General features: G+C 42.7%; 1 protein-coding gene across 3 annotated transcripts in view; it reads right to left on the bottom strand.

Moving 5' to 3' along the window:
* Positions 1–230: 230 nt before the first annotated feature.
* SLC16A9 (solute carrier family 16 member 9) overlaps positions 231–27481 on the bottom strand; it is a 46479-nt gene continuing 19228 nt past the window's right edge. For all 3 annotated transcript variants that reach the window (XM_027840523.1, XM_027840525.1, XM_027840524.1), the window contains exons 2-6: positions 26037–26269; positions 18654–18797; positions 12388–12483; positions 5825–6739; positions 231–2288 (exon numbers count right to left, since the gene is read on the bottom strand). In XM_027840523.1, coding sequence (XP_027696324.1) covers positions 2110–2288; positions 5825–6739; positions 12388–12483; positions 18654–18797; positions 26037–26235 — 1533 coding nt within the window. In that variant the 5' untranslated portion in view covers positions 26236–26269 and the 3' untranslated portion in view covers positions 231–2109. The remainder of the gene's footprint in view (positions 2289–5824; positions 6740–12387; positions 12484–18653; positions 18798–26036; positions 26270–27481) is intronic.

Genomic DNA, 27481 nt, shown 5'->3' with positions numbered 1-27481 from the left:
TAGTTGAGGAAACTGAGGCAGGCTGAGCTTCATGGCTTGCCCAGGATCACACAGCAAATAAGTGTCTGAGGCAGAATTTTAACTTGAGTCTTCCTGGCTCCAGGCGTAGCACTCTACCTGCTGGACCAGTGGACAGTGGAGATGGGATTTACAATTTCATATTTTGACCCCTCTGGTTTATATGCTAATAACAATGGGATAATAAAAGGGACCACTCAGGAAAAGCCACCTAAATTGAAATAATAGATGTTTTATTGTCACTTAAAATGCATTTCCTAGACAGTGGGAAAAACAAGAACAGAGCAAAATTAACAGACATACGTGGCAAAAAGACACCCTGACAATCCCCTCACGTCCAATATGTCCATATCATATGAGATAAACAAGCTTGTCACTGATGTTCATTATAGAAATGAGCATCTTGAACATCTCGAAAAAAAACCCAATGCTTTAAACACAAAACCCACTGGTGAGTTTTTGTTTCTTTCTTAATAACTGTCCTTACCAGCCGACACCTCACGGCAACCAAGGAGCAAGGCACGGAAATTCCCGGAGACCATGGGAAGGGAGTTCAAAAGTTCTATCCAGAGCCATCACTGCCCTGTAGGGGGACCTCAAAGCAGGTGCCCGGATCTCCCCATCCCTCAGTTTCCCCATCTACAAAAGTGTCGGCTACTTTTTCCCTGGGACATTGTGAGGCAATTCATGATTGTAAAGTGCTTTAGATGCCTCGGAAGGAAGACAACAGAGAAATATAAAATAAAATTTCATATCATATACTTCCAAAAAAATTAGGAGAGAATTTTGGCACTAGGGAAAAGGTAATACCTGTTTAGAAGCCACCTGTGGCTCTTTGAAACTTCCTCAATGCCTCAGTAGCTGTTTTCTCGTTTTTGAACATCAAGAGAATTCCTCTTTCCCCATGAGAAGCACCTTAGAGCAATGTGGACTTGTTAAATGCCCCCTTCTTTCTAAGATGGGTTTCCTAGGCCTAGCTAGGCCAAAGCACCAACTTCTCATTCCCCCTCCCCACCTAACCAATGCCCTCACCCCAACACCCATGACTCCCCTCAAATCTGAAGAAAAACATTGTAAACAGTTATCCTGGAAGAATGACATATCTATAGCAGCAATTGCTTCACCTGGCAGATGTGCAAATGTGCAACTGGGCTGTGTTCAAACTTAACGGAAGTCTCCCATTTGCACTAATGGAATGATCAAAATCAGGGTTTCCAATCTGGAAACATAGACATAGAAAAGCCCCTCTCCCACCTGGCCCCTCCCTTGGCAAAACATCTGGTGAGTGGGTGCTACCTAATGAGAGTGGGTTACATTTTGTTTAGCGAACAGTGGAGACCAGGTCCCAGGGACAGCAGCATGATGGGAGCTCACTCGCCCCCCTGCAAACTCCTTGAGGCCAGGGAATTGTGCTGTGTGTGTGTGTGTGTGTGTGTGTGTGTGTGTGTGTTCAGTGAGACACTGAATGAAATCAAGATGCTTAAGAAACAAACAAAAAAAAAGAAAAAGACAATATCACGGTATCCCAACAGGGACTGTCATCTGGCTCAGCTGCCATTTTGAATGCCCCTTTCCAGAAAAATTTTCATTCCCTGGTGAATTTGGGTTGCTTCTCTTGATCAGTTTTTAAAACAAAACTTCAAATGGTTAATCAGTTAGCATCACCAAGAGAAGAGGGGATCCAGAAGACCCCAGTGGCATCTGTGCGCATCTCATTAGACTGGTTGCTTCACAGTTTGAAACGCAGAAGACTTCCCTTCTGGGTATCTCATTATGGGGCTGGCAAAGAGGGTGGGGAAATGTCACTCCTTGAGGCAGAGAGGCATCTCCTCATGCCATCTAAGTTTGCTACTATTTCAAGACCTTGAGGGTGACAGTGTAGCAAAAGAGACCCCACTTAATGAGCAGCGAGAAAATACAGCCAAACGAGGTTCGGGGAGAGGGATGGTGATGGCTGCTAAGAGCCAACCACCAGGGAATTGGTCTACTAGAAAAAGGGTCTTGACTGCTTGAGCCACTTGCAAAACCTCTTGAGGACTTTGCTAGAGAGAGAGAGCACGAAATGACAATAAGAGGCATCCCCGTGTTCCCCTACGCTTGAGATGCAGCTCGGTACACATAAGGCTTTGGGGCTGGCTTGGTGCTGTCTTTGTGACACATGTTCCCCCAAGGTATGGCAGCAAGCAGCAGAATCAACCCGCCGAGCAGAACACAAAATCCACTAAAGTAGAACGCGATGTCGTAGCTCTGTGTCCAGTCGTAAAACCAACCTGCCAAAAAGAACCACGGATGGATGGATCATTTTCCCTCAGATTCCCCAAAGCGAATCCGTTCTGTGCCCCCGTCAGCACCCTCTCCTATTGGGAATTATTTTGTATATGCTTTGTAGATGGTGTGCTGGTTAAAGAGCCGAGGGAGTAGCCAGGCAAGACCTGAGATCAAATCCCACCTCAGACTTTCGTTAGCTGCATGACCCTGGACAAGACTCTTAATCTCTCTCAAGCAACTCCCCAGGGCTTATTTAGTTAGTCATACACTAGTCATGAGCTGAATTGATTGAGTAAGCCCCACACCTAGAGTGTTCTACACAGGTGAAATCATAGCTCTTCCACCCAAGTATAATGTACTTACCTGTCTATGGATTATATTCCTCATAGTAGACAGAAGTTCCTTTGACTTACAGATGGCAAAGAGGATAGAGCACCAGCCTGGGGTCAGCCTGAGATAAAATTTGACCTCAGACACTTACTAGTTGAGTGACCCTGAGCAAGTCATTTAACCTCTGTTTGCCTTAGTTTCCTCATCTGTAAAATGTGAATAATAATAGCATCTACCTCCCAGAGTGGTTGTGAGGATTCAATATAGTAATATTTGTAAAGCACTTAACATAGTGCCTGGCACATAGTAGGTGCTATATAAATGGTGGTTATTATTATTTTTTCTCCTTGTGACCCCAACTCAATAGGGAGTTCCAGTGAGGAAACTCCCTTAGCCAGTATAGCTCAGCATTTGATCAGCAACTTAGATCTGAGTGAGTTGCCCAGAGCACTGAGGGTAAGTAGCTCTCTCTCAGAGTCACACAGCCAGTAGATCTCAGAGTCAAGTCTTCCAGATTCTAAGCCACAGGCTTCCTCCACTAAACCATGGTGCTTTCCACCACAGGTATTATTGTTGATACTTTACAGATGGGGAAACTGAGGCTGGGAGCTATGAAGTTTAACGACTTGTCTGCTGGTCTTGTATCCACTGTGCCAAGCTGTCACATGGTTAAGTACTCAAGAAATGCTTGTTAAAATGAATTGAGAGGCAATAAGGATTCGAAATCAGATTCAGACTGGGTATTCAACTAAGTGGATTTGGGAGGGCAGGATGGTGTAGGAAAAAGAGCAGTGACTTTGGAGTTAGAAGACCTTAATTAGAATCCCAAGTCGGCTACTCACTAACCTAGAAATAACATGGTAGAATAGAACGGGTGCTTCCCTGGGAGTCAGGAGGGCCTGGGCTCAAATCACACACCACTGATCATAACTACAGGGCCCTGGACAAATCACTGGGACTTCAGTGTGCTAATCTGTAAAATGAGAATAATGATGATAATGGTGGTGGCGATGATGATAATGGTGGTGGCGATGATGATAATGATGGTGATGATGGTGATGATAGTCATGGCACCAACCACCTAGGCTTGTTGTGAAGGGCAAATGAGATAACGGGTGTAGAGCTCTTGGCAAAACCTAAATCATTTGCTCGGTGTTTGTTGCTCTATATTTAATGTCAGCCCTATAAAGATCATCCTCTATCTCCTACATGAAGTCCTTCTTGATCCCTCAAGCCCCACTGTTCTTGTCCTCCTTTCCCCAAACAATGTTGTACTTATTTTTTATTTATTCTAAGTGATATATACATGTTGCCTAGCCTGATAGAATGGAAGCCCGTTGAGGGCAGGGAAAGTTCCATTTTGTCCTTGTACCCCTAGTGTGTAGCAGGATGCCTGGCGCATAGTAGGCAGTTAATAAATGCTTGCCAATTGACTATTGATTAGCTACCACTATTAACTGTGGGACCTTGGTCAAGTGACTTAAATTCCTGGCCTCAGTTTCCTCATAAGTAAAATGAGGTGGTTGGACCAGATTATCTCTAAGCTTCTTTGCAATTCTAAATTCTAGCATTAATTAATCAGTCAGTTAACAAGCATTTATTAAGAGACGACTATGGGCAGGCACTGTGCTGGGTGCTAGACGTACAAAAACAATGAATGAAATAATCCCCTCTCCCAAATCACTTACATTTGACTGGAGGAGAGAGCATGTACACATATATAAGAATATACAGAATAAATACAAAATAAATTAAATACCATATTGTTAGGAAGGCAGGGAGGGTTTGGGGTAGAGGGTAGTGCTTGAGCTGTGTCCTGAAGGAAGAGAGGAATTCTATGAGGTGGGGAGGAGGAGGCAGATCATTCCAGGGATGAGAGACATCCAATGCAAACTGATTTTCTTGAGTGCAGATTTGAGCTGTTACTCCCCTACTCAATAAACCCCAGTGGCTCCCTGTTGCCTCTAGGATCAAATATCAATTGCTCTTTTTAGCTTAAAGACCTTCAAGCTCTATCTTTCCAGCCTCATTATATATTACTCCCTTTATGGCTGTCTACAATCCATCCAAACTGACCTTTTCTCCCTACTGTGTGTCCTAGACACAACACTGCAACTCCTTTCCTCTGGGCCTGTGGAAGCAGATTTTATAACTCTCTTGAAAAGACAGGTTTTCCCTCAAGTGCTAGGGAAGGAGGTAATGGCACATCGGCTCCATAGATGACTTCTTTACCCAACAGGGAATGTAGAACCTTAGGTACGATGGATGCTGCGTCTTCTTAATTCTGTAATCTAAACTAGTAGGAAGGTGTACAGGTGGAAGGAGATAGAGTCAGGATACTTGGGTTCAAATACCAGTTCTGACACCATCTGGCCCTTAGCAAACCATTTAACCTCTTGGAGCCTCAACCTACTCATTCATAAAAATGAGAATATTGGTGTTTTTACTACTGGCACCACTGGGTGGTTTGAGGAAGGTGGCATGTACATCTGAAAGCTAAACTGTCATTAGCAAGTCTTGTGCCTGGTGCAGCACTAACTCCACCCGAAGCAAGTGGCCCAAAATGAGCCTCAGATCAACTCTTAGAGTTAAGATACATACACAGAGCTAAAGGGTGAGATATAGAAAGGGAAGCCAGGTTAAGAGAGAGCTCCCCTGGGGTGCCGTGGTTCAGAGACTATAGGTCATCTAGTAGTAACTCTTTGAGTTAATTCTTCTGTTTCATTGCTGCTGAAGGACTGCAAGTGTTCTCAACATGCTCAAAATTTGCTGCCCTAGGAAAAAGTTCTTATCATCCCACCCTAGTTACAACTCTGCTTAAAACACTCAATAAACGTGACCTGTCACTTCCATTTCAACTTGATCTAGTGCATACAAATGTCTACAATTATGGTCAAGATGGGCCAGATTCCTTCAGTAGGATGGAAGTTCTCTGAAGGTAAGAATTATCTCTTTTTTGTGTGTTTGTATCTTCAGTGCCTGGTACAGTACCACCCCACCTCCAATCACTTTTATGTATACTAGTATATGTACATGTTGCCTCCCAAGATAGAATGTAAGCTCCATGAGGGCAGTATCTGTATCTGACTTTGGTTTCTGGATCAACAGTTGGGGCTTAATAAATTATTGTTGGTTGTTCGATTGATAAGCAACAAAAGAAGACATATTTTGCTGATTTTCATTGTGATCAAAACCCCCCAAATCTTACCGACAATGGGTGGTCCCAGGCTATTTCCAGCTCCTGCAAAGAACATTAAAATCCCATAGGCATGGGTCAATTTCTCAATGCCCACAGTCTTGGTAGTCACATATGGGAAGATGGACCAGTTGCCAGAGAAAAACCCGATTATCCCAGAAAGTATTGCCAATGAGACATAGCTTTTGGCAAAGGGAATAGCACATAAGGCCAGGCTGATCAATACCAAGGTGGCTGAATAGAGATAGACAGTGTTGATGAACTTGACATCCGCCAGTGCTCCCAAGAGAATCTTTCCAACAGCTGTCATAATGCCTATGATTGAGACAAGGGGCACGATAAATTCTTCCTCCCTCACATTTGCACTTCTGGCAACATCTTCCATCAGCAGCAAAGGTGGAAAGCCCCCAATGTCATAAAGTAAGATGGCGATGAAAAGTGCAGAAAAGACTTTATTCTTGAATAAGATGACCGTCTCTGACCAATAGCTCTGACACAGCTGCCATTTTCTCTTGGCCAGCTGTTTACAAAAATACTTCTGTTCCACGGCTTTCTTTTTGTAAACATCGGTTTCTTTTGTCTGCACTGTGGCTGACTCTTTCTCATGTAATGGACTCTCCTGTTTGGAAGCACGAATGGTCAAAGGTCTCACAAATTTTTCTTCACTGTAGCCTTTTTCAAGAATGCTAACGTTCTCTTCCAGGGTCTTTTCTTTCTCATTGTATATGGAGTATTGGGCAGAAACACTTTCAACAGGCGCTTTTTCTGGTGGAGGGCTGGTAGAGGACCCCAGGGGTCTCATCAAAATGCCACAGGGTAATATATTTAGTGCCACAGCACCCACAATGAGCAGACATCCATCCAACCCATACAGTTCAAGCAATTCTCTCTGAAGTGCAGCATATATAAAAAGTCCAACGCTGGACCCTGGAAAGGAAAAGAGAACCGCTCAGTCTTTATCATACTGCCTCACATTAAGAGAGAACCTCATGGTTAAGCTCAGGCTTCTCATGCCATGTTTTCATAGCAAGCTTGGCTGCCATTTTTATGGGAAATTATAAATGCCTTGATATTTTTTAAAATGTAGAGAAGTGTGTATTCATTCACTTATTCATTCAATATGCATTTATCAAACACTTACTATGTGCCAGGCTGGGGATTAAAGGCAAAAAAAGAAACAGTTCCTGCCTTCAAGGAGCATCCATTCTATTATATAAAAACTCTATTGAGCAAGTAGATAAGTAAATAAGATTCAAATTGGTTTCTCTGCTTCCAATCTCTCCCCTCACCAAGATGTCCTCTACAGCTGCTATGATGAAGCTGTATCTCATTCTGGTCCCCTGATCCCTCCCCCTCCCCACCCCGTTAGTTTAGTAAGTACATAAGAAGCCAGTATAAGCTAACAATAATAGGAAGTAAGAATGTAAAGAAGAGTACAGAAGTCATTTGCAAAACCATCTTGTTAATTGACTGAGACCACATCCTGAGACTATGTTCGAAATTAGGGGAAGCCAGCTAGGCCCCATTAATTGTCCTCAATCTGCAGAGAAGCACCAGAGATGTCACAGTAAAACAAGCAGAACGTTACATAAATTAGGGATCCCTAAGGTGGCCTTTGATAACTCTGAGATGAAATTGATATGTCAATGTCAATGTCTAAGGGGTGGATAGAGTTAAAACAGCCCCCCAAACTCTACAAAAATGGGACCCCCAAACCCCGCCCCTCCTGCCTTCCTCTACCTGTTTTGCTTCCATGCTACCCATGAGCTCCCAACTCTGATTCAGTTACCAAGTGACTCTCCCCAGTCTCCTCCTGGCCACCCCTGGCTGCCTCTGTACTCACTGTGCCTCATTAAATGCATTACTCCCTGCTTGCTTCCAATGTAGTCTTTCCTGGAGACCATCCAAAGAGCCTTGCATGTTCACCTTGACCCAAAAGGGACCCCTTGGTAGTCCCCTTCCTTTAGCTCCCAGGACTGAGACCTTGAAATGAATGAGCTGGATTCTGTGACTCCACTGGGAGAAAACAAGGGCAGGCAAAGGAACCTTGTACCCCTCCTAGGAGGGACCCCCCCCCTCATTGTTGGGCCATAACAGAATAGCCACTAGTTCTATGATACTCCAAATGAGCAGGTGCTTCCAATCCACAAACACACAGTATGACCCAGAGTATCATAGAATATCAGAAATTAAAGAGAGCTCAGAGATCCCATAGGAGATCTCCCCCTTTTGTAGAGGAGGGAACTGAGACCCTGAGAAGGAAGTCATTTGCAAACCATTTGGTGGTAGTGCTGGGACTCCAAGCCAGGCTTATGATGCCCAAGTCCAATTAGGTCAAACTGGCCTGATCCATTTTAGGTCTTGCTCGAATGGGAAAATCAGTGTTTTAAAAACTCAGATTGCACTGAAACATGCTCCCATGAAACAACAGGGAGGAAATAAGCTACTCTTACAGAAATACGCTTTTTTTTTGACAAAAATGATCATCCATTAAAATGGTTTACTCCAAGAGGAAAGAGATAGACAAAATATGAAGTGATAGAAGAATTTGCTGCCATCTGGAGAACATTCTTCACCCAGGATTCCCCATCAACATCCATCTGTCAGGACCAGATGCCCAGGAACAGGCCAAGTGGCTGGTGGGCATGTGATGTTCTGCATAAAGACGTGTGACTTTGGAATCACAGGTTCCCCTTCCTAAATTGTTTGTGGTTACCCTCAGGGCCTTCCCCAAAAGAAAACTACAAGTTAAAAAAGAAATGGGAAATCAGTAGGATGTAAGCTTTTTGAGGGCAGGGACTACTTGGTTTTTGTCTTTCTATCCATGGCACTTAGTACAGTGCCCGGCACATAGTACGTGTTCAGGAAATAGATGTTGAATGATTATGAACTCCTCGAGGGCAGGGACTGTCTTTTACCTCTTTCTGGATCCCCATCACTTAGTATAGTGTCTGGCATATTGTAGTTGCTTAGTAAATTTTTACTTATTATTGATTGACTGAATAAATGAATGAATGATCTGTTTCCTGAGGTTGTCAACAACGTTTGCGTTTTTAAAGAGTCTAAATAATATGTTCAGAGAATCGCAGAGCTCAGTGACCAACTAGTTTAAGGCTTGTCTGACCAAGAATCGTACCTGACAAGGTTGGGGGGAGGGCAGAATCCAGCCATCATATGAAGACCTCCAAAGATTAGGGAATTCCCTCATAGCTTTCAAGGAAGCCCAATAGAACATTTTATTCCTTACTACAATCCTGACTTTCTACTCATTGTTCTTAGTTCTTCCCTTTGTGGCCAAGCAAATGAATCCAATGCCTCTGCCACATATGACAATACTTGCAGTCAGCCATCATGCCTCCTTAAGTCTTCACTTCTCCAGCCTAAAAACTCCCAGTTTCTTCAACTGATTCTCCTATGGCATGGAATCAAGACTCCCTACTTTTCTGGTTGCCCTTTTTGGCTCACTCTCCCTCCAGTTTATCAATGCCATCTCTATAAAATGGCATCCAGAACTGAACACTCCTAACATGCTTTGACTTGGGCATAATTGAGACATGATCATATCTTTGTAAGGAAACACATCCTTTGAAAGTTTCCAAACAACACATGGAAACGTTCCAAAAGCCCACCCAACCTTCGGGACTTTTCAAAGCCCATTAGCAGTTTTTCCATTTGGAGCACATGACTATTCTCCTGTAAAGCTCTGAGTTCGGTACCTTGAACCATTAGGCACCTCACAGGGCTGTGGAGCTTGGTGTTTCTGCTTCATGTGGAGAAAAAAAAAATCATCATTCCCAGCATTTACCAGATGTGTGTATCTGCCAAATTAAACACAATCTGCACAAAGTCGCAAGGCTGGGGAGATGAAAGAAATAAAAACTATATTTATTGAGCACTTCTACCCTCTATAGATAGGATCCAAAAGATATAGGTGTGAAAAGGGAGATGGGCTTGCCAGTTGGCATGCAGGAGTGGTGTCAGATTGGCAACCCACGTGCTATGTGGGCATCTCTACAATGTCCATAGTTCTAGAACAGGGGCTCTTAACCTGGGTTCCATGAACTTGTTTTTTAAACAATATTTTGATGACTGTATTTCAATTTAATTGGTTGACTTTGTAAGCCTATCAATTTTAATTTTTGCATTAAAATATTATTCTGAAAAGGAATCCATAGGCATCAGCAGATGGCCAGTACATGAAAAAAAGGAAGACTTCTCAAGCTATAGAAATATCCAGCCACCCCCAGCATATTGGATGGACTCTCTATGGGGAATTTATGAGAAGTCATGGGTAGTTGTACCACTGGAGAAGAAGGAGTGGATAGGATTCTTCTTGCACTGTGGGAAGGAGATTAATTCATATAAGATTAATTCATTCATTCGGTTCATTTCAAAAGCACTAATCCTGAGCCTGAAAAGCCAGGCCCTTTGCTAGGTGCTGGGAATACAAAAACAAAGATGAATACAGCCCTGCCTTCAAGGAGCATACATTCTCCTGGGAATGACAGTTCCATTAAGTAACGTACCCACCACCACTAACAACAATAGCAGTTAGCGTTTATATAAAGTTTGAAAAGCAATGCATGATAAGGCATTTTGACATAAGGTGCTTTTGCTGAGTATTGTGGAAGGAAATGTCTATTTTTGGATTCCGGTGCCTTCAAAGTCTTACATCCTAAGAGAAATAATAACAACAGCTAACACTTATATAGCATGTGATACACATTATCTCATTTGAGGTAGGTGCGATTATTGTTCCCATTTTACAGATGAAAAGACTGGGGCACTAAGAGGTGATATGGCTTGCCCAGGGTCACACAGTTGCTAAGTGCCAGGGGCTGGAATTGCACCCAGCTTTTACTGGCTCTAAAACCATCCCTCCATCTTTTCTCCATGCTGCCTCTTTTCTATTTCAAGCTTCCATTAAATCTGCTACAAGACTTTCAAGACCTTCTAAGCAGAGCAGTGAAATGTGGTTCTGTTGCCATGCTAGTAAAATCGCTGTGCCAAAGAGCCAGAAAAATCTCAGCTCAGGTCCTAGCTTGGCCACTAGTTTTGTGATAATGGAGGAGTGGCTTCTCCTCTCTGATTCTGATGAATTTCTCCATCTGTAAAATGGAGATAATAACATTTGCATGACCTCCCTCATGGGGTTGTTGTGAATAAAGCATTTTATAAAGCTCAAAGTACTATATTCATGCCGGTTGTTTTTATTGCTAACAATACTTAGAGCAGAAAGAGCCTTAGAGTCAGGAGACCTAAGTTCAAATCCCTCCTCAGGTATTTCCTATCTGGGTTGCCCTGGGAAAGCCATTTAACCTCCTTAAGCCTCAGTTTCCATATCTGCCAAATGGGGATGACAATATTTACATTATCTCTTTGATAAAGTTGTGAAGAAAGAACTTTGTAGACTATAAAGTACTGTAGACACCAGAGCTATTACTTTTATTCTGTGGAGAATATTTGATAATTTTTTCTAATTCTGAAGCAAATAAGACCCATTAATGACGTGTAGATCTCAGTACAACTTTTTGAAATTGTGACATCAGCTTCTTAAGAATAAAGTAACTCACAGTAGAACTTTATCTCCCTCAAGAGAAAGTGTCCACAAACAATCTCATCAAGAAATAAAATTTAATAGACATTCTTTTCTAAATTACTCACATGAAATTGGGAAAGGGGAAAAGAATATAAAGTTGGCTTCCTTAGTGAGCACATCTTTACACTAGATCACAGCCAAAATCCCAAGAAACAATCTCACCATATTAAGATCATAGACTCAGTACCTCTACACTGACCCATCTACCATTTTGGTTTTGGTTAGAAGCTCAAGGCTTCTATTCACATTGCAATCTTATAGGTCACCAAAGGACAGTGAAGAGATGCGCTGTGAATGTAATCAAGCTATGGGATGTTAACAAGAAGAGTATAAATGCAAGGAGTACCAGGAAAAGCTTCATCCAGGATACATATGGCAGGAGAAAAGGTAAGCCAGTCCTACAGCAAGAGGCAATGAGGACAGGTGGACAGTTAGAGGGGTAAGAAGACCCTCAGTGCATTAGGGTCTCTGAGGATTACTAAAGAAACGACTTACACAAGAAGGTAGGTGTGGCTATGTTGCAATCTGCAGCCATGGAGGAAATATGAATAAATGAATGAACAAATGAATGAATGAATGAATAAACAAATGAATGAATGAACAAATGAATGAATGAATGAATGAACAAACACTGATTAAAGCCTCTGAGGAGCCAAGCCCTTGGAGTAGAAACAAAACAAAAAAAAAATGAGACAGTCTCTGCTCTCCAGGAGTTTACCTCCTAATTAGGAGAAGACAAAACATATACCAGCATTTAATGAGATGCTGTATTCAACCTGAGTGTTAGCTTAGGAGACATTGCACCACCCCCATTTACCAGGGTGAGTGAAAGTTTCTCTTGGGTAAAGAATAGAGAATATCAAGTACCTGTATTTCTACCCCTGGGGAAAGACTACTTGAATAAATTTCACTCTGGGTCCTATTTTCTGGACAAGTTTTGAAGGCTGCAAATCTCCTATAGAGTTAGAAAACTTACCTGTTGAAATCAGGCCAAGCGCAAGACCTCGGCGTTTATCAAAATACTGGCATGTAATGGTCACTGCTGCAGTGTATAATAAACCACATCCGAAGCCTAAAACAGATAAACAAAGAAATCACACATGCGAAAAAGACCATAGGACTTCTATGTGGAGTATAATCCAATGGGCCATGATCGATTAGTAACTTGACCAAACTTTTAACAAAGTTTTCTAGATCGTAGATTTCTTCACATCTGCCTTGGATCCCATTAGCAGAGGGTTTAATTTTTTAATAGTATTTTTCCCCAATTACATGTTAAGATAATTTTTGGCATTTTTTTTAAGTTTTGAGTTCCAAATTCTCTCTCTTCATCTGTCCCTCCCCTGTCCCATCCCTGAGACAGTAAGCATTCTGATATAGGTTACATATGCACAATCATGGAAAACATTTCCATATTAGTCCTTTGCACAAGAAGACACAAATTTAAGAAAAGGAATAAAAGGAAAGAAAGAAAGAAAGAAAGAAAGAAAGAAAGAAAGAAAGAAAGAAAGAAAGAAAGAAAGAAAGAAAGAAAGAAAGAAAGAAAGAAAGAAGGAAAGAAAGAAAGAAAGAAAGAAAAAGAAAAAAAGAAAGAGAAAGAGAGAGAGAAAGAAAGAATACTTCAGTCTGTATCCAGACAATATTGGTTCTTTCTCTGGAGGCGGACAGCATGCTTCATCATGAGTCCTTTGGGATTGGCTTGGATCATGTATTGCTGACAATAGCTAAGTCATTCATAGTTCTTCATTGTACAATATTGCTGTTTCTGTGTACAACGTTCTCCTGGTTAGCAGAGGATTCAATCTCAATGGTCACATCTAAGTTTCCTCTTCACCAAGTCTTTCAGGCAATCTCTCTGCATCTTCATATCCACTGTATTCCTCTCCATGAACTTTATGATCCAACCACACTGGTGGGCTGCCTAGCTGTTCCTCCCACATGACCCTCCATCTATCATCTCCTTCTTTGCACTGGCTGACCCCAACACCTGTGATGTTTTTCCTTGCCACCTCCACCTTTTAGCAGACTAGCTTCCTTTAAGCTGAGGCCTTTCCCACTCCTCCCACCAGCTGCTAATGCTTTCCCCTCTGAGATTACCTTCCGATGACTGTATATAGCTTATATATTTCTAGGTAATATTTGTCTCCAGCATTAGAATATAAAACCCTTGAGGGTCTTTTCTGCCTTTTTCTGCCCACTGCTGAGCACTGTGTTGACACAAAATAATACATATATATGTATAGACTGATTGAGCAACGCAATCTTGCTTTCTCTGATAAAAAAGAGAGAACCCTAGTTGCTTCTTCCTTGAACAACCAACTGACCCATTTACCTATTTTCTTGACCTTCTCCAGGCTGAAAGAGCTGAATTTTTCCTGTGTTTGCCTATCTTCACACCATGAGCTGGTGTGTGACCTAGACACTTTGTTTTGGCAAGGACACTGACCAATTGAAAAGTAATCCAGGGAGAGCAATCAGACTGTTGAAGGGCCTCATGCTCATGCCTGTGAGGGTCACATGCCAGGTGTGGATCAGACAAAGGAACTGGGGATATTTAGTCTGGAGGACAGCAGACTCAGGGAGGATATGGGAGTATTGTTCAGCTCTCTGACTGGCTCTCACTCAAGGGAAGAAGAATTAGACCAGTTCTGTTTCCCAATGGGAGAAGAAGAGTAAAAAGGGAAGGAGTTTCAAAGAGACACATTTAGAATTAATGTAAGGAAAAGCTTCCTAGCAATTAGAGCTAGCCCAAAGTAGACTTTGGGAGGTCACCGAACATCTTTATGTAGAGGTAAGTGATAACTTGTCAGCTATGTTGAGTTGGGGGGTAAAGGGGAAGCCTCTTTAAATATGGATTGGACTAAAAGGCCTCCCAGGACCCTTGTCATTCTATTCAATGTCAAAAAAAATGGACTCTTGTAGGGATGGCTACACCCACATTTAGCCTAGGAATGGTCACATCTCCCTTGAACTGCTAGTGGCTCATTTCCTTATTCTTTATTCCTCATCTCTGCCAGGGTTTTAGTAGAGGGCAGTTAAGCATTCCAACAAAATCCAACTGTGATATGTCATCCTGGTGTGGGGGTGACTTGGATTAAAAGCTGTGCACACTCTGACAGGTCTTACTAATCTGGAAAAACTTCAGTGACAGATCCAGAAACAAACTATGTGTCTAACAACCCCGGACCAGCTGGGTTAAGAACAGAGGCACCCAACCCATGGGTAAGCCACCAGGTGGTGATTATTTTGGGCCACAGCAACTCATAAAATCCTCTGCAAAAGAGTGTGGCTCCCCAAGATCTGCATCAGCCCCCTCCCCAGTGAAATCCAGCCCTTTGGAAGTAAGCTTTGTCCATCAACCTTGGCTGTCTGGCTTAAACCCAAATCTGCCCTGGTCAAGACTTGAGATTTCCTATAGCTTCATTTTAGTCTGACAAGGTTTCAGACTTGATCTCTACTTTTGAAGCCTGCCTTTGGCTTTTCCTGCTAAAATGTGAGCCAAAAGAGAGAGAGAGAGGAAAGAAAGAAGGAAGAAAGGAAGGAAGGAAGGAAGGAAGGAAGGAAGGAAGGAAGGAAGGAAGGAAGGAAGGAAGGAAGGAAGGAAGGAAGGAAGGAAGGAAGACATTACTTCAGTAAATTATAATGTGGTCAATCCTTCATCTTTCTTTAAATACATCTCTGTCTAACTGGTCTTCTGCAGCCATCCTCTTCCTTGTTGAATCCATTCTCCACAGAGGTGCCAAATCCATAGTCCTAAAGCATAGGTCTGAACGTGTCACCCCCTACCCCCACCCAAGGAATGGAAGTGACTCTTGATTGCCTCTGGGTCCTCATGTGATCCCTAAAGCCTTTCCCATTCTGACTCCAGGCTTTCCCGTCTTCACTGACCATAGCTCTGTGGACCCACGGATCTTGAGAGTTGGAGGGGAGCCATCCAACCCATACATGACTCTTACTAAAATGTACCCTGCCTAAAGACCTCCAATGAGCAGTAATCCATCCAGTCTTGAGGTGGCTAACCAGGTGTTAGGAAATTTTATCTTGACATCAGCACTTGTCTCTGCCACTTGCCCTCCTTGTTCCTAGTTCTGCTCTCTAGGACCAAACAGGACAAGTCTTCCAGAAAATCACCCTTTAAATACCCGAAGATCACCATCACACCTTTCCTGTCGATTGCTCTCCAGGTTTCAAACATTCCCAGTTCCTTCAACTGCTCTCCCATGACACAAACGAAGAACATGGCATGTGAGTTGGGTGGTCCATCTATTAGCAAACACCTGCCAAGCAGCTTTCCACAGAATGCTCTTCCAACTAAACACTGAGTTCCCCAGACTTGGTACTCCAACTGCTGCCTCCATGCTTTGGCAACCTCTGTCCACTTCCTCTCTCCATGTCCTTCTTACCTCCTCTTCTCAGAGTGCCTTAGAGCTACTTTCCATTTTCAATTTCTGGACCGTCATCTATGAAAAGTCTTTTCTAATACCCTTACTCTTCCTTTCCCTTCTTTTTCAAGTTATCTCATATTCATTCATCTCATTTCTCTCATTTCATCCTCACAACAACCCTGTGAGGTATAGGTGCTATTATTATCCCCAATTTACAGATGAGGAAACTGAGGCAGACAGAGGCTAAGATGACTCGCCGAGGGTCACACAGCTAATAAGAGTTTGAGGTCCAATTTGAATTTAGGTCTTCCTGATTCCAGGCCTGGTATTCTATCCACTGCACCACCTAGCTTCCCCATCATTTAATTATTTTAGTGGTTCCCTCCACCACAACAAGAAAACTAAGGTATTGGTATTAGGGAAGAGAAAAGCGTTGGCACATAACACCACCTTGAATAATAAAGAGCTGATAGTGTCAATAACCCCAAACCACATCATGTTTAGTCACTTCCATAGAGCAGGCTTTTATTTTGGGAGGAGAATCATAAGAGTACCCATGGACCAGAAACTCTTGAGCAACAGTGAGTTACTCACACATTGAGATTTATAATCACAGATCCAGCTCTAAAAGGGACCTTAGGGAACATCTACTCCATCCTTTCTCCCATTTTACAATGAGGAAATTGAGGCTCTGGAAATAGATAATTTGCCTACTATATGACACCAGATATGGTTCCAAATATCCTGATGTTTTCCGTGGTGTAGACTAGGGGCTCTTAACCTAAACTTGAGGGGGGGGAAATACACATACCCATATACATGTATATTTGTGTACATATATGTATATACACATATGTGCATGTGTATATACCTATATGCATGCATGTACATATGCATGTGTGTATACATGTGTGTGTGTGTATTTTCCCCCCAGGCACATGCTGGAGCCAGCTAATACAAACCCAGAAGTCCCAGTTGTTAAATTGTGGGCGTGAACATTCTCACCTCAGAAATCACCAAATACTACAAATCAGGGTTTGATTCATTATACTGTTATTGTCTAGGTAAGAAAGTGATGGCAAAGATGTGAATCATGCAGATTAAACTCTGTCATATGTACATCCACCTGCCCAGAGCTGCTTGTTAAACATTTACCAGCAAACTGCTATCTCTATTTCAGTATAATTGGTTTTCTTGGTCATCCTATTACTTTATTTTATGCATTAAAAACATGATTGTGGAAAAGGCTCCCTAGGCTCCCCAGGATGCCCAGGGGGTCCATGATACGAAAAAGGTGAAGAATGCCTGGTATAGACCAGATATCTAGTTGGCTGGCTCTTGATCTCATTTTAGGGTTATGTTCCCACAAATACTGATTTACCAGGAAGTCACCAAGAAGTGCTGTAAGGTAACTTCAGGTCAAGAGCAAACAAAGGACCATCTTTTATGACGGTACCATGAAAAGGCCAATAAAAACTTTCACTTCTGCTAAAAGGAATAAAAGTGAAGCAGATTTTGTCCGTTTGTGTAATTGAAGGAAGAGGATCGGGCTAGGAAAGCATTTCTCCTCACCAGTCTCAGAAAGATCACCAAAGGGAGAAGGGAGTCTGTCTACATGGCAAGGAATAGATAGGAAGAAAATAGCATTTTAACCATAGGTGTGCTGGTTGTCAGGGATTACACTTTATCAACTCCCTCACCTCTCCTCCAGTGAACACTACAGCCGCCCACTTGCCATTTCCTGTATAATGGCAGACGCCATCTCCTGCCACAGGGCATTTGCCCAGGTTGAATACTCATGACTGAAATAAAATCCCTCCACCCTGTTGCCTCTTGGAGCCCTGCTGTAGGTGAGGATGTCAGGAGGCTTTGGCATTCTTCCCCTCATGTCTCATCAGGGTGGGGGGTGGTGAGCCAGAATCCTCAGCATCTAGGCTAGTGGTCTACCAAGCTAATAATAATAAAAAACCACAATGACAGTAACAATAACAATACTAAAAATGGCACTTAGCATCTATGAGCTTCTTTAATGTTCTCAAAGCACTTTACAAATATTATTTCATTTGGTATTCACAACTCTCAATTAGAATGACTTGGTTGTACGTATCTTTTAAGAATAATAATGATAATGATAATAGCTAACATTTATTTAGCACCTACTATGTGTCAGGCACTGTGTGCAGCGTTTCACAAATATTATTCCATTTGGTGTTCACAACTCTAGATTAGAATGGATTGGTTGTAACTATCTTTTAACAATAATAGTCAACATTTATGTAGCACCTACTATGTGTCAGGCACTGTGTGCAGTGCTTTACAAATATTATTTCATTTGGTGTTCACAACTCTAGATTAGAATGAATTGGTTGTAACTATCTTTTAATAATAATAATAACAACAATAGTAAACATTTATATACCACAGTGCCAGGCACTGTGCTAAATGTTTAACAAATATCTCATTTGATCCTCACCACAACCCTGTGAGATATAGGTGCTATTATCATTCTCATTTTACAGACAAGAAAACTGAGGGCCTTTCTGACTTCAGGTCCAACACTTTATCCATTGAACTATCCAGCTGCATAGATATTTGCCATTATTAATTATCATTATTATTTTATTGTGGCTCCTATTCTTTTTGCTAATGGATGACTCTCTGTAGAAGTGAGAGAAGAGGGATATATTTAGAAATGAAGATAATATAAAAATGACAATATCTATATCTATCTATTTTTTAATTGATACACACACACACACACACACACACACACACACACACTCACACACACACACACAGGAAAAATAGCCTTCGATCTGTATCCCCTGAAGCCCCTGGTGGGGATGAGGTCTCTTACCAACCGCAGTTCCATATGAAAAGAACAGAAAGTAGAGGTTTGGAGCATAGGCGCTGATCATGAGGCCCCCTGCCACCATGAAGCCACTGAAGATCGCGACGGGTCTTGCACCAAAGGATTCAACACAGAGACTACAGATGGGGCCTAAAAGTAAAACGAAACAAAACAGTAAGCTCACCAGAAAGTTGACTCCCTGTTCCCAGCCTCAAAGAACATATAATTTAGTAAATAAAAAGTTCCGTATTCCTATGGGGTCTTAGGAAAAGGTTGTCAAGACTGTCTCTGTTTTTGGCACCTCCTGATTCCCACACAGAGCAACTCTTGCTCCCTGCAGGAGGTATACAGTAGGTGCTCACTAAATACTTCTTGGTTATTTTGGAGGAGCAAGTAACTTCACCTCTCAGCGCTCTGGGCTGACTATTAGCTCTGACTGATTAGCTGCAGAGAAGGTGCCAACCTGCATTGGTAGAGAGTTTCCTGTCACAATGAAATCATAGGAAAGAGGGAGCAGCTTCATTCTGCTTGGCCCTGGAGGGCCAAACAGGAGCTATGGGTCTAAGTTACAAAGAGGTAAATTGAGGGTTGATGTCAAAAAAATCTTCCTACCAGTTCCAAAGTGGGAGGTGCTGGGTCACCACGAGTGCTTATTTCTGGAGTTTAGACCACCCCTTCTCAGGCAGAGATGCTTTTGAGGAGACATCTATCCAGGAACAAGGTTGACCAATCACACGATTTTCAAGCTAAGGGACTTTAGGAATCATCTTGTTCAGCCCTCACATTTTATAGATGAGGAAACTGTGGCCCGCAGAGGCAAAGGGAGTGTAGGTCACAAGGGCATGGTTGGTCATAGGGCTGAGATTTGAACCCAGGCTCCCAATGGGATGGACTTTCCACTGAACACCTCTCCTTTTGATGTCCCCTGCCAATGCTGCGATTTTGAGATTTAAATGGAATCAAGAATGTGTATGTAGGTGACACTGATACGGACCATGTTCCGAGGAAGCATGGGACAGTGGAAAAGAGTAATTTTGATGGAGCCAGAGGTCCTGGCTTCAAACCCCAGCTCTGCTGCTGACCACCATGTTAGGCAAGGCATTCACCTCTCTGGCCTCAGTTTCTTCATCTACAAAATGAAGTGACTGGAGGTCCCTTCCAGCTCCATCTTTGGCATTATCTCCCACCTACAGGGGAACCAGAGGAGTTGTAATGGAAAAAATGGAGAGATTTTCTCCGGCCATCTCTAACTTAGAGGCAGGTAGGTGGTACAGTGGGTAGAGCTTGGGATTTGGCACCAGGATAGACCTGAGTTCAAATCCTGCCTCAGACATTTACTGGCTAAGTGATTCTGGGCAATTCACTTAACCTCTCTCTGCCTCAGTTTCCTTATCTGTAAAATGAGAAGATTAGATTTGACAGCTTTTCCATCTTTTCCAGCTCCAAGTCTAGGATTCTGTCATTCTAAAGCGTCTGTTACATCTATGACATCCAGACTTCTACTCGTGCTCCTAAAAGACAGGGGATGGGGGTGCATGGCCAACCTATGGATGAAAGGGACCCCCCAGCAGAGTCAACCTACAATCAGGTAGAATACTAATAATAATGATTATAACAATTACCTCACATTTATAGAGCATTTAAAGGTGTCCATGCATGGTCTCATTGTAAGTTAACCACAAGGATGGCTGGAAAGGTGATGAAAGACCCACCTAGCCAAAACCATCTCTGTTCATTTTCCCTGGCCTTCCCCATGCCTGGAGATGTCTCCTTCCTTCTCTCCTCCTTCAGGCTTCTCAGCCAAAACCCCACCTTCTCTGAGGGGCCTCTCCACATCTCCCCAAATGCCAGCATCTGCCCTCTGCTGATCATCCCCAATATATCCCGTCTATAGTTAGGTTGTACATAGCTGTCTACGTGTTGTCTTCCACCCACCCTCCAGCCATTAGACTTGGAGCTCCTTGAGAGTAGGGACTGGATTTTATTTTTTTTGAGCCTGCCTTCGTATCCCTAGTGCCTGGCACACAGTAAGTGCTTAATAAATGCTTATTGCCCATTTGTCTGCCATCGTTTCATTCATTATCTGGTAGTTGTATTATCCCCAGTATCTGGTACAGGCCTGGAACCATAGTAGGTGCTTGATAAATGTTTGTTAATTGACTGATGGTGAGACAGAGACAGAGACAGACAGAGAGGAGAGAGAGAGAGAGTAACAGACAGAAATACAGAAATAGAGATTGAGCATTTATTAAAGGAATGTTACTTCCACGAAAATAGCTAGAGATGGAGTCAAAGGGCACATACTAAGATTCACATCTCTCTAGATAATCTGCGGATCCTGGGAGTTCTAAGCCCCATTGGAGCCAATATGTAACCAAAGAGCAACCTGGCATTTTTATACAGTATTTCATATCTCAAGGATCTGTGATTTTATCCCACAAATATCCCTTCCACCAGGGCAGGATACACCCATGATGCTTTGGTCTAGGGGTCCTTAACCCTTTTCGTGTTCTGGATTTCTTTGGTAGGCTAGGGAAGCCTATGGCCCTTTCTCAGAATAATGTTTTTCAAAATCATAATTGAAGGAAATGTTAAATTTCAGTTAGAGGTTAGTAAAAATAAAGTTGTAATCTTTTTCCATCCAAGTCCACAGATCCCCTAAAATCTATTCACAGCCTCTCCTCCAAAATGGTGGTGGATCACAGACCAAGGTTAAGGGTCCCTGCCATAGTAGATGTTTTTTGTTATTTGATGCCATTGAAAAATTCATCATTCAGCAGATAAGCTTGAAATGAACCCCCTGCATTTAGATAGCCTCCATGAACAAACACAAAGTCATTCCTTGCCTGGCCCCTGTCTGAAGCCTTTCTATCTTGGCAAAACCTACCAGCGCTTGAGCATAGCATTTGAGGCCCTGGGACCCCTTCCCACCAAAATGAGGCATCAAAAGAGGACTTTTGTGTATCTCACATATTTCTGTGACATACACGAGATAAAAATTACTGCTGGATTGACATCAAAGCCAGCAACCCAATAAAGAGCAGAGCATTAAACAACCCTGCCAACGCAAATAGGAGCAAACATCCAGCAATGCTCCATTAAGACGTTCACTTTGTATTTGCACTTCTGACCTCATTGAGGCCTAATTTATCTGTAGACCCTCAAGTTTCTGTCATGATTTCAGGCCGGTGCTTATAAATCCAGTGGGTACAACCAGCATTTGTTCTCCATCATGGGCTAGGAGCCATTGGATCATTGAAATCACATTACTCAAATGATGGAAAATTTTGGAATTCTCAGGCTTAGAAAAGAAGTAGAAATCTGGCTCTAACAAATATAAAACTCATAAGGCTGTAAACCTCTCAATAAATACTGAGCATGAAAGCACACTTCCAAAGATAGCTTGTAAATACTTTATTATGTTTAGGATGCTATCTCCCTACCATTAAACCATAAACTCCTTGAGGACAGGGATTGAGTCTGCTTCTATTTTGCATCCCCAGCTCTTAGCACACAGCAAGGGCTGAATAAATGACATTTTTGTTCATTCATTCCTTTCCCTGAGGGAGCTGAAGGGGCCTTAGAGATCACAAAAACTCCTAGTCTCAAGACTGGAAGGGTCCTCGGGGCAGTCTAGTCTAACAAGAATCATCCCCCTAAAGCAACCATCCAGATTGCTTGAAGACTTCAAAATGCCCTAAAAGAACCTTTTTAATAGCTCTAATTGTCAAAGATTTTCCTGACATCCAGCCCAGACTTGCGGGACTGAAGCTTCTCCCCTCAATTCCTACTTCTGCCCTCGGGGACCAGATAAAACAGTTCTCCTCCCTCCTCCAAATGCTCAAAGCTGTTTGGTTAATCGTGATCTCTCCCTGCCCTTCCCCAAGATTTTTGTTCTCCAATATAAATACTTCATTCCTTACATGGATCCTCCCCTGGGTTGGCCTGGAGGTCCTTCACCATCTCGCTCTCCAGCTTCTCAAAGTCTTCTCTAAAATGGGTTAGGCACCCAGTTGGGAACATGGTACTCCAGATGGGATCTGAGACGAGTACAGTACAGTGGGATGGCCTCTCTCTAATGCCTTTCTAAATGCTAATTCATGCTCACGATGAGGGGAAGGAAATAGACACAGATTTAGAGCCAGAAGGGGCCTTAAAGATCATCCAATCATCTAATCTCTTCCTTTTCAGTTAGATTATGAAGAAATTACTATTCGATTCTATCATTTGTTAGACCATACATGTGACTCAGTGTGGCAGGCAATTCTAAGACTATAAGTTAAAGAGGAGTTGCCAATCTGTGCAGCAGATGGAGTTTCCACACCAGAAGTTCTCTAAACTAATTAAATCATAGGCCACCCACCCCAGGCCACCTCCAGCTGGATCTTTACCCAGAACCTTTCCAAGAAGCCCTCACACCTGTACTATTGAGACAGTGGTTCTCCCTCTCTCAAAGTCTCTCCCCACTGGAATCCATCTGCCGCCAAAGGGATGTTCCTAATGAGTAGGTCCAACTGTGTCACCCCCTTACACAATAACCCCGGTGGCTACCCATTGCCTCCAGGATCTGATGGAAAATCTTGTTTGGCTTCTAAAGCTCTTCAGCACCTGGCCCCACTCCTACTTTTCCAATCTTCTCATACTCTGATTCCCCTTCAAGTACTTTATAATTCAGATAGCCTTGCTATTCCTCAGACAGGAGAGCCCATCTCCTGACTCCATGTCTTGGCACTGGACACTTGCCCTCATGCATTGAATGCTCTCCCTTCTCACTTCTATTTCTTGAGTCTCTTTTCAAGACCCAGTTCAAATCCCACCATCTACAAGAGGCTTGTGTCACCCCCATGTAAGCTCCTTCTCTCTGAAGTTGCCTTCCTTTTGCCCTGCAAATACATCTTGTATGTACCTAGTTATTGAGATGTTGTCTCCCCATCAGAATGTGAGTCCTCCAAAAGCAGGGACTTGATTTTTGCCTTTCTATACCTCTCCAGCACTTAGCACATTGCTTGGCACAAAGTTAGTGCTTAATAAATGTTTGTTGGTTGATCGACTAATCAAAGGTCTAGATCAAAAAATAAAAAAGGGAGGGGACAAAAGGAAATTTTTTGAAAATTATGAAAATGTTAGAAAGAAGTGAAAAATAATCACCTAGAGAGAAGAACCTAGACAAATGCCAACAGATTTTTAACTCGCCACCCATGTTCATACTGTAACCTGCTACACTTGTTGAGGGAGAAAGCCCCAGAAGTGTAAATTGCTATTAGCAAAGTCTTTCCCAAGACCTGGATTCTGTAAAGACTGCCCATCTACAGTTCTGTGATTAGTTGGCAGACCACAACACATCGATGCTCTTTTGGGGTCTGCTGCGAGTTGAAAAAGAGCCTTCCTTCGATCATTCAGCTCTATGTCTATTTCTGGGAACCATTTACACTCTGCAAAACCACACAGGCTAAACAGTGCAACAGTGAGGAAAACAGCAATACACAGCCATGAGCACTGCAATGACAAGCTACAGAACATGACAAGCTCAGGCTTTTTGCAACCAAAGGCAGGTGAGAAACTTTCTCTTTCTCCTGGTGCAGATCAGAAAGCTGGGGTGGGTCAAAGGGGTTGGGTCTGAAAGGTAGGAAGAAGAAGCAGGTGGCTCTACTGGGTCTTTCACCCTGAAATAGTGGCCTCCAGACCTTAAATATCATCTCACCCAATCCCCTTATGTTACAGATGAGAGAGATGAGGTCCAGAGGATGGAAAAAACTTTCCCTAAGTCATCTTAGGAAAACAGCCTTAGAGCCTCCTCCAGTGCTTTTCCCATAAAACTGCAAGACCAGTCTGATAGACAGGCCAGGACTGGTGATGGCAATGTTAGGTCACAGTCCAAACTACTCTACAATCGTTCTGTTAATGAGTGATACAGACATAGCTTTAGGGCTGTGACTTTAGAGCTAGTTGGAGGTTCAAAGGAGGCAGGACTTTGAATGATGTTAGAACATCTCAGACTTGATGCCTAGGAGAACATTCAACAACTTGTAAACCAGGCAGACTTGGGGGTCATTTTTCAGACAAAAAATTAAAATCTTTTTTGGGTTTTCAAGAACTGCTTCTTTCCCAAAAGCATCTTGGTCGAGTAGCTAGAGTGTTAGATCCAGAGTAAGATCGGTCTCTGGATAGAAAGCCCACCTCAGACACTTCTTAGCTGTGTGACTAAAGGCAAGTTCCTCAGTTTTCTCAACTGTAAAATAGGGACAATAATATCTGAAGTTCCTGTTTCCTAAGGCTGCTGCAATGCTAAAATGAAATCATGGCCATAAAGGCACTATAAAAATGTTAGTTCCTATCATCAGGCAATTTCAGGAAACTGGAGAGACCTGAAAGAATGGATTTCTTAGGAGGAAGCATGAAGGATCAGTACATGCCTGTAGTATTTCAGGATAATCTTAGAAGCCAAGACTTAGTATGGCAAGAGTTGATTGTGAATTGTTAGGATTACCTTATAAAATTGATTATTAAAAAAATAAGACTCTGCAATCTTATTAGACCTACTAATCAAAAGAAAGCATATTAGACAATTGTGGAAATGCATTCAGGGGCAGAAGAAGGGGAGGGAGCAAGCCATATCACTCGACCTTCTCAATTTCACAGAGCCCCATGGAGGTGATATGACTTGCTTACATGGGTAGTAGATAGCAGAACTGGGAATTTGAACCTAGGACCTCTGACCTTCAATTTAGTGTCCTGTCTCCTTCACCAAGTTGTTGTTTTCTTCTAGGGAATGTGATTTGACTCACGGTGGTATGGCTAAATCCATGCCAAATGTAATCAGGTAGAATGAAAGCTTCTTGGGGTCAGGAGCTGCTTTGTTCTTGCCTCTGTATCCCTGATTCACATGGTGCCTGGCACAGTGTAATAACTGATTAATTAGTGTTTGGTGGATTGAACTGAATGTCCCGTGTCCAAACCACTGAACCATGGGGAAGTAGCCAGCTGTTCGGGCATCCCAGTATAAACGCTGAATGCATGGAATGACCCTGCGCTATGGGCCACACACATTGGATGGCGGCACAGGCCACACCACCTTCTACCTCCACTCCTTGCCCTATCCAGCACCTTACATGGTTTGAGCAAGGATGTTTCTACGAAATGGTCCTAGAATCAAAAGATCACAAATGTGGAGTGAGAACAGACCTTGGAGATTATCGTGTCCAATACCTTCCTTCTACAGAGGAGAGAACGGAAGCCCCCAAAAGGGAAGGTGACTTGCCCAAGATCATTCAGGTACAAAGTGGAAAAGTCAGGATTTGAATCCAGATCCTCAGAGGTCACTAATGCAGTTTAATATCAGATGCTTCAATTCCCTTTAGAAACACAAAGCATTTACTTGGAGCTACTTACTTAAAATCAAGCCAACTCCATTGGCAAGCGATCCGACCCAGGCTGTCTTTCCTTTTCCTTCATGGAAGATATCCAGCCACTCGAGGTATAAGACTCCAACTGCTATTGGGGACCCATAGCACAGAAACTGAGTAAAGAAGGAAGCGATGACAATCACCCAGCCCCATCCGCCATCTGGAGGCTTTTTTGATTCCATCATTAAGTGAAATCAGGAGGTGGTTCAGCGGCAGGTCCTAAGCAAAAGTGAAAACCCAAAAGAAAAGGACATTTAGAACTTGGTGTAGGTTGTGTCCACCATGTTAAGCTGCTGTCTCATTCATGCATTCATTCAACACCCAGCATGCAAAGACAAAATGAAAAAGAGCCTATGCCTGCCCTCAAGGAACTTACATTCTCCTGGAGGGAAACAAATAAACAAATATAATTTGGGCAGGAAGAGTGTATGCCAGTGCAAATTAAGCACATCCCATCTTTTATGCCTAATTAATAAAAAGAAGCACAAGGCATGAATGACAACATGGGCATCCATCTCTGGGCTCTCCAATCTAGGACGTGATATTTTGGGGAGCTAAACTTTACTGGTCTTCTTCTTCATGATCTCTTGATGCAATCAATCCCACATCCCCTGGCAACTTTAGGTAAGACTGGAACCCAAGACCTTTGACCACAAGACAAATGCATACACTACAAATTCCACCATACCAGGTGCAAACACTACAAATTCCACTATGCACTGGGGAGTGCAAAGACAAAAACCAAACAGTCCTGCCCTCAAGGAGCTTTCATTCTAAAGGAAGAGACAATATGGAGGCGGCATATCCGGGGATATAAAAAATACACAGAAAGCAAAGAGAACCTTGGAAAGGAAGGTACTAGAAGCTGGAAGGGAGGAAGGGGTAAGAAAGGCTTCATGAGGGGAAATTCATGGGATCATAGATCAGTGCTAGAAGGCTAACAGGGGATGAAATTTGCTTAAGGTCATAATAATTCATAAATGGCTGAACTGGGACCAGAAAGTCTTCTTTGTGTCTGAGATTTAATCAGCCACATCCTGTTAAAACAATTTGTCAGAAGCAACTAGGTGGCACAGCAGATAGAGCTCTGGCCTTGGTGTCAGGAGGACCCGAGTTCAAATCTTCCCTCAGACACATGACACTTACTAGCTGTGTGATCCTGGGCAAGGCACTTAACCCTGACTGCCTCACCAAAAAGCAAAAAAACACTCGCATACACACACACACAAAACAAACAATTTGTCATTTCTTTAGCTGGGGGCAGGCAATGTAATGACCCCTCAGGTTCACATGGCCCCTTCTCCAGTTCCCTAAAGTTTATGTTAAGTGAAAAGTTAAAAGTACCATCATAATGGCTCTGAGCCCCCAATTAGGAAAATTCCTAACATTTAGGCAGAAGTTTGACTTTCTGCCTTGACTTCAATTTATATT

Source organism: Vombatus ursinus, unplaced genomic scaffold, assembly GCF_900497805.2.
Source record: "Vombatus ursinus unplaced genomic scaffold, bare-nosed wombat genome assembly UNPS02014847.1, whole genome shotgun sequence".
NCBI lineage: Eukaryota > Metazoa > Chordata > Mammalia > Diprotodontia > Vombatidae > Vombatus > Vombatus ursinus.
This window is presented reverse-complemented; position numbering and strand designations above follow the sequence as displayed.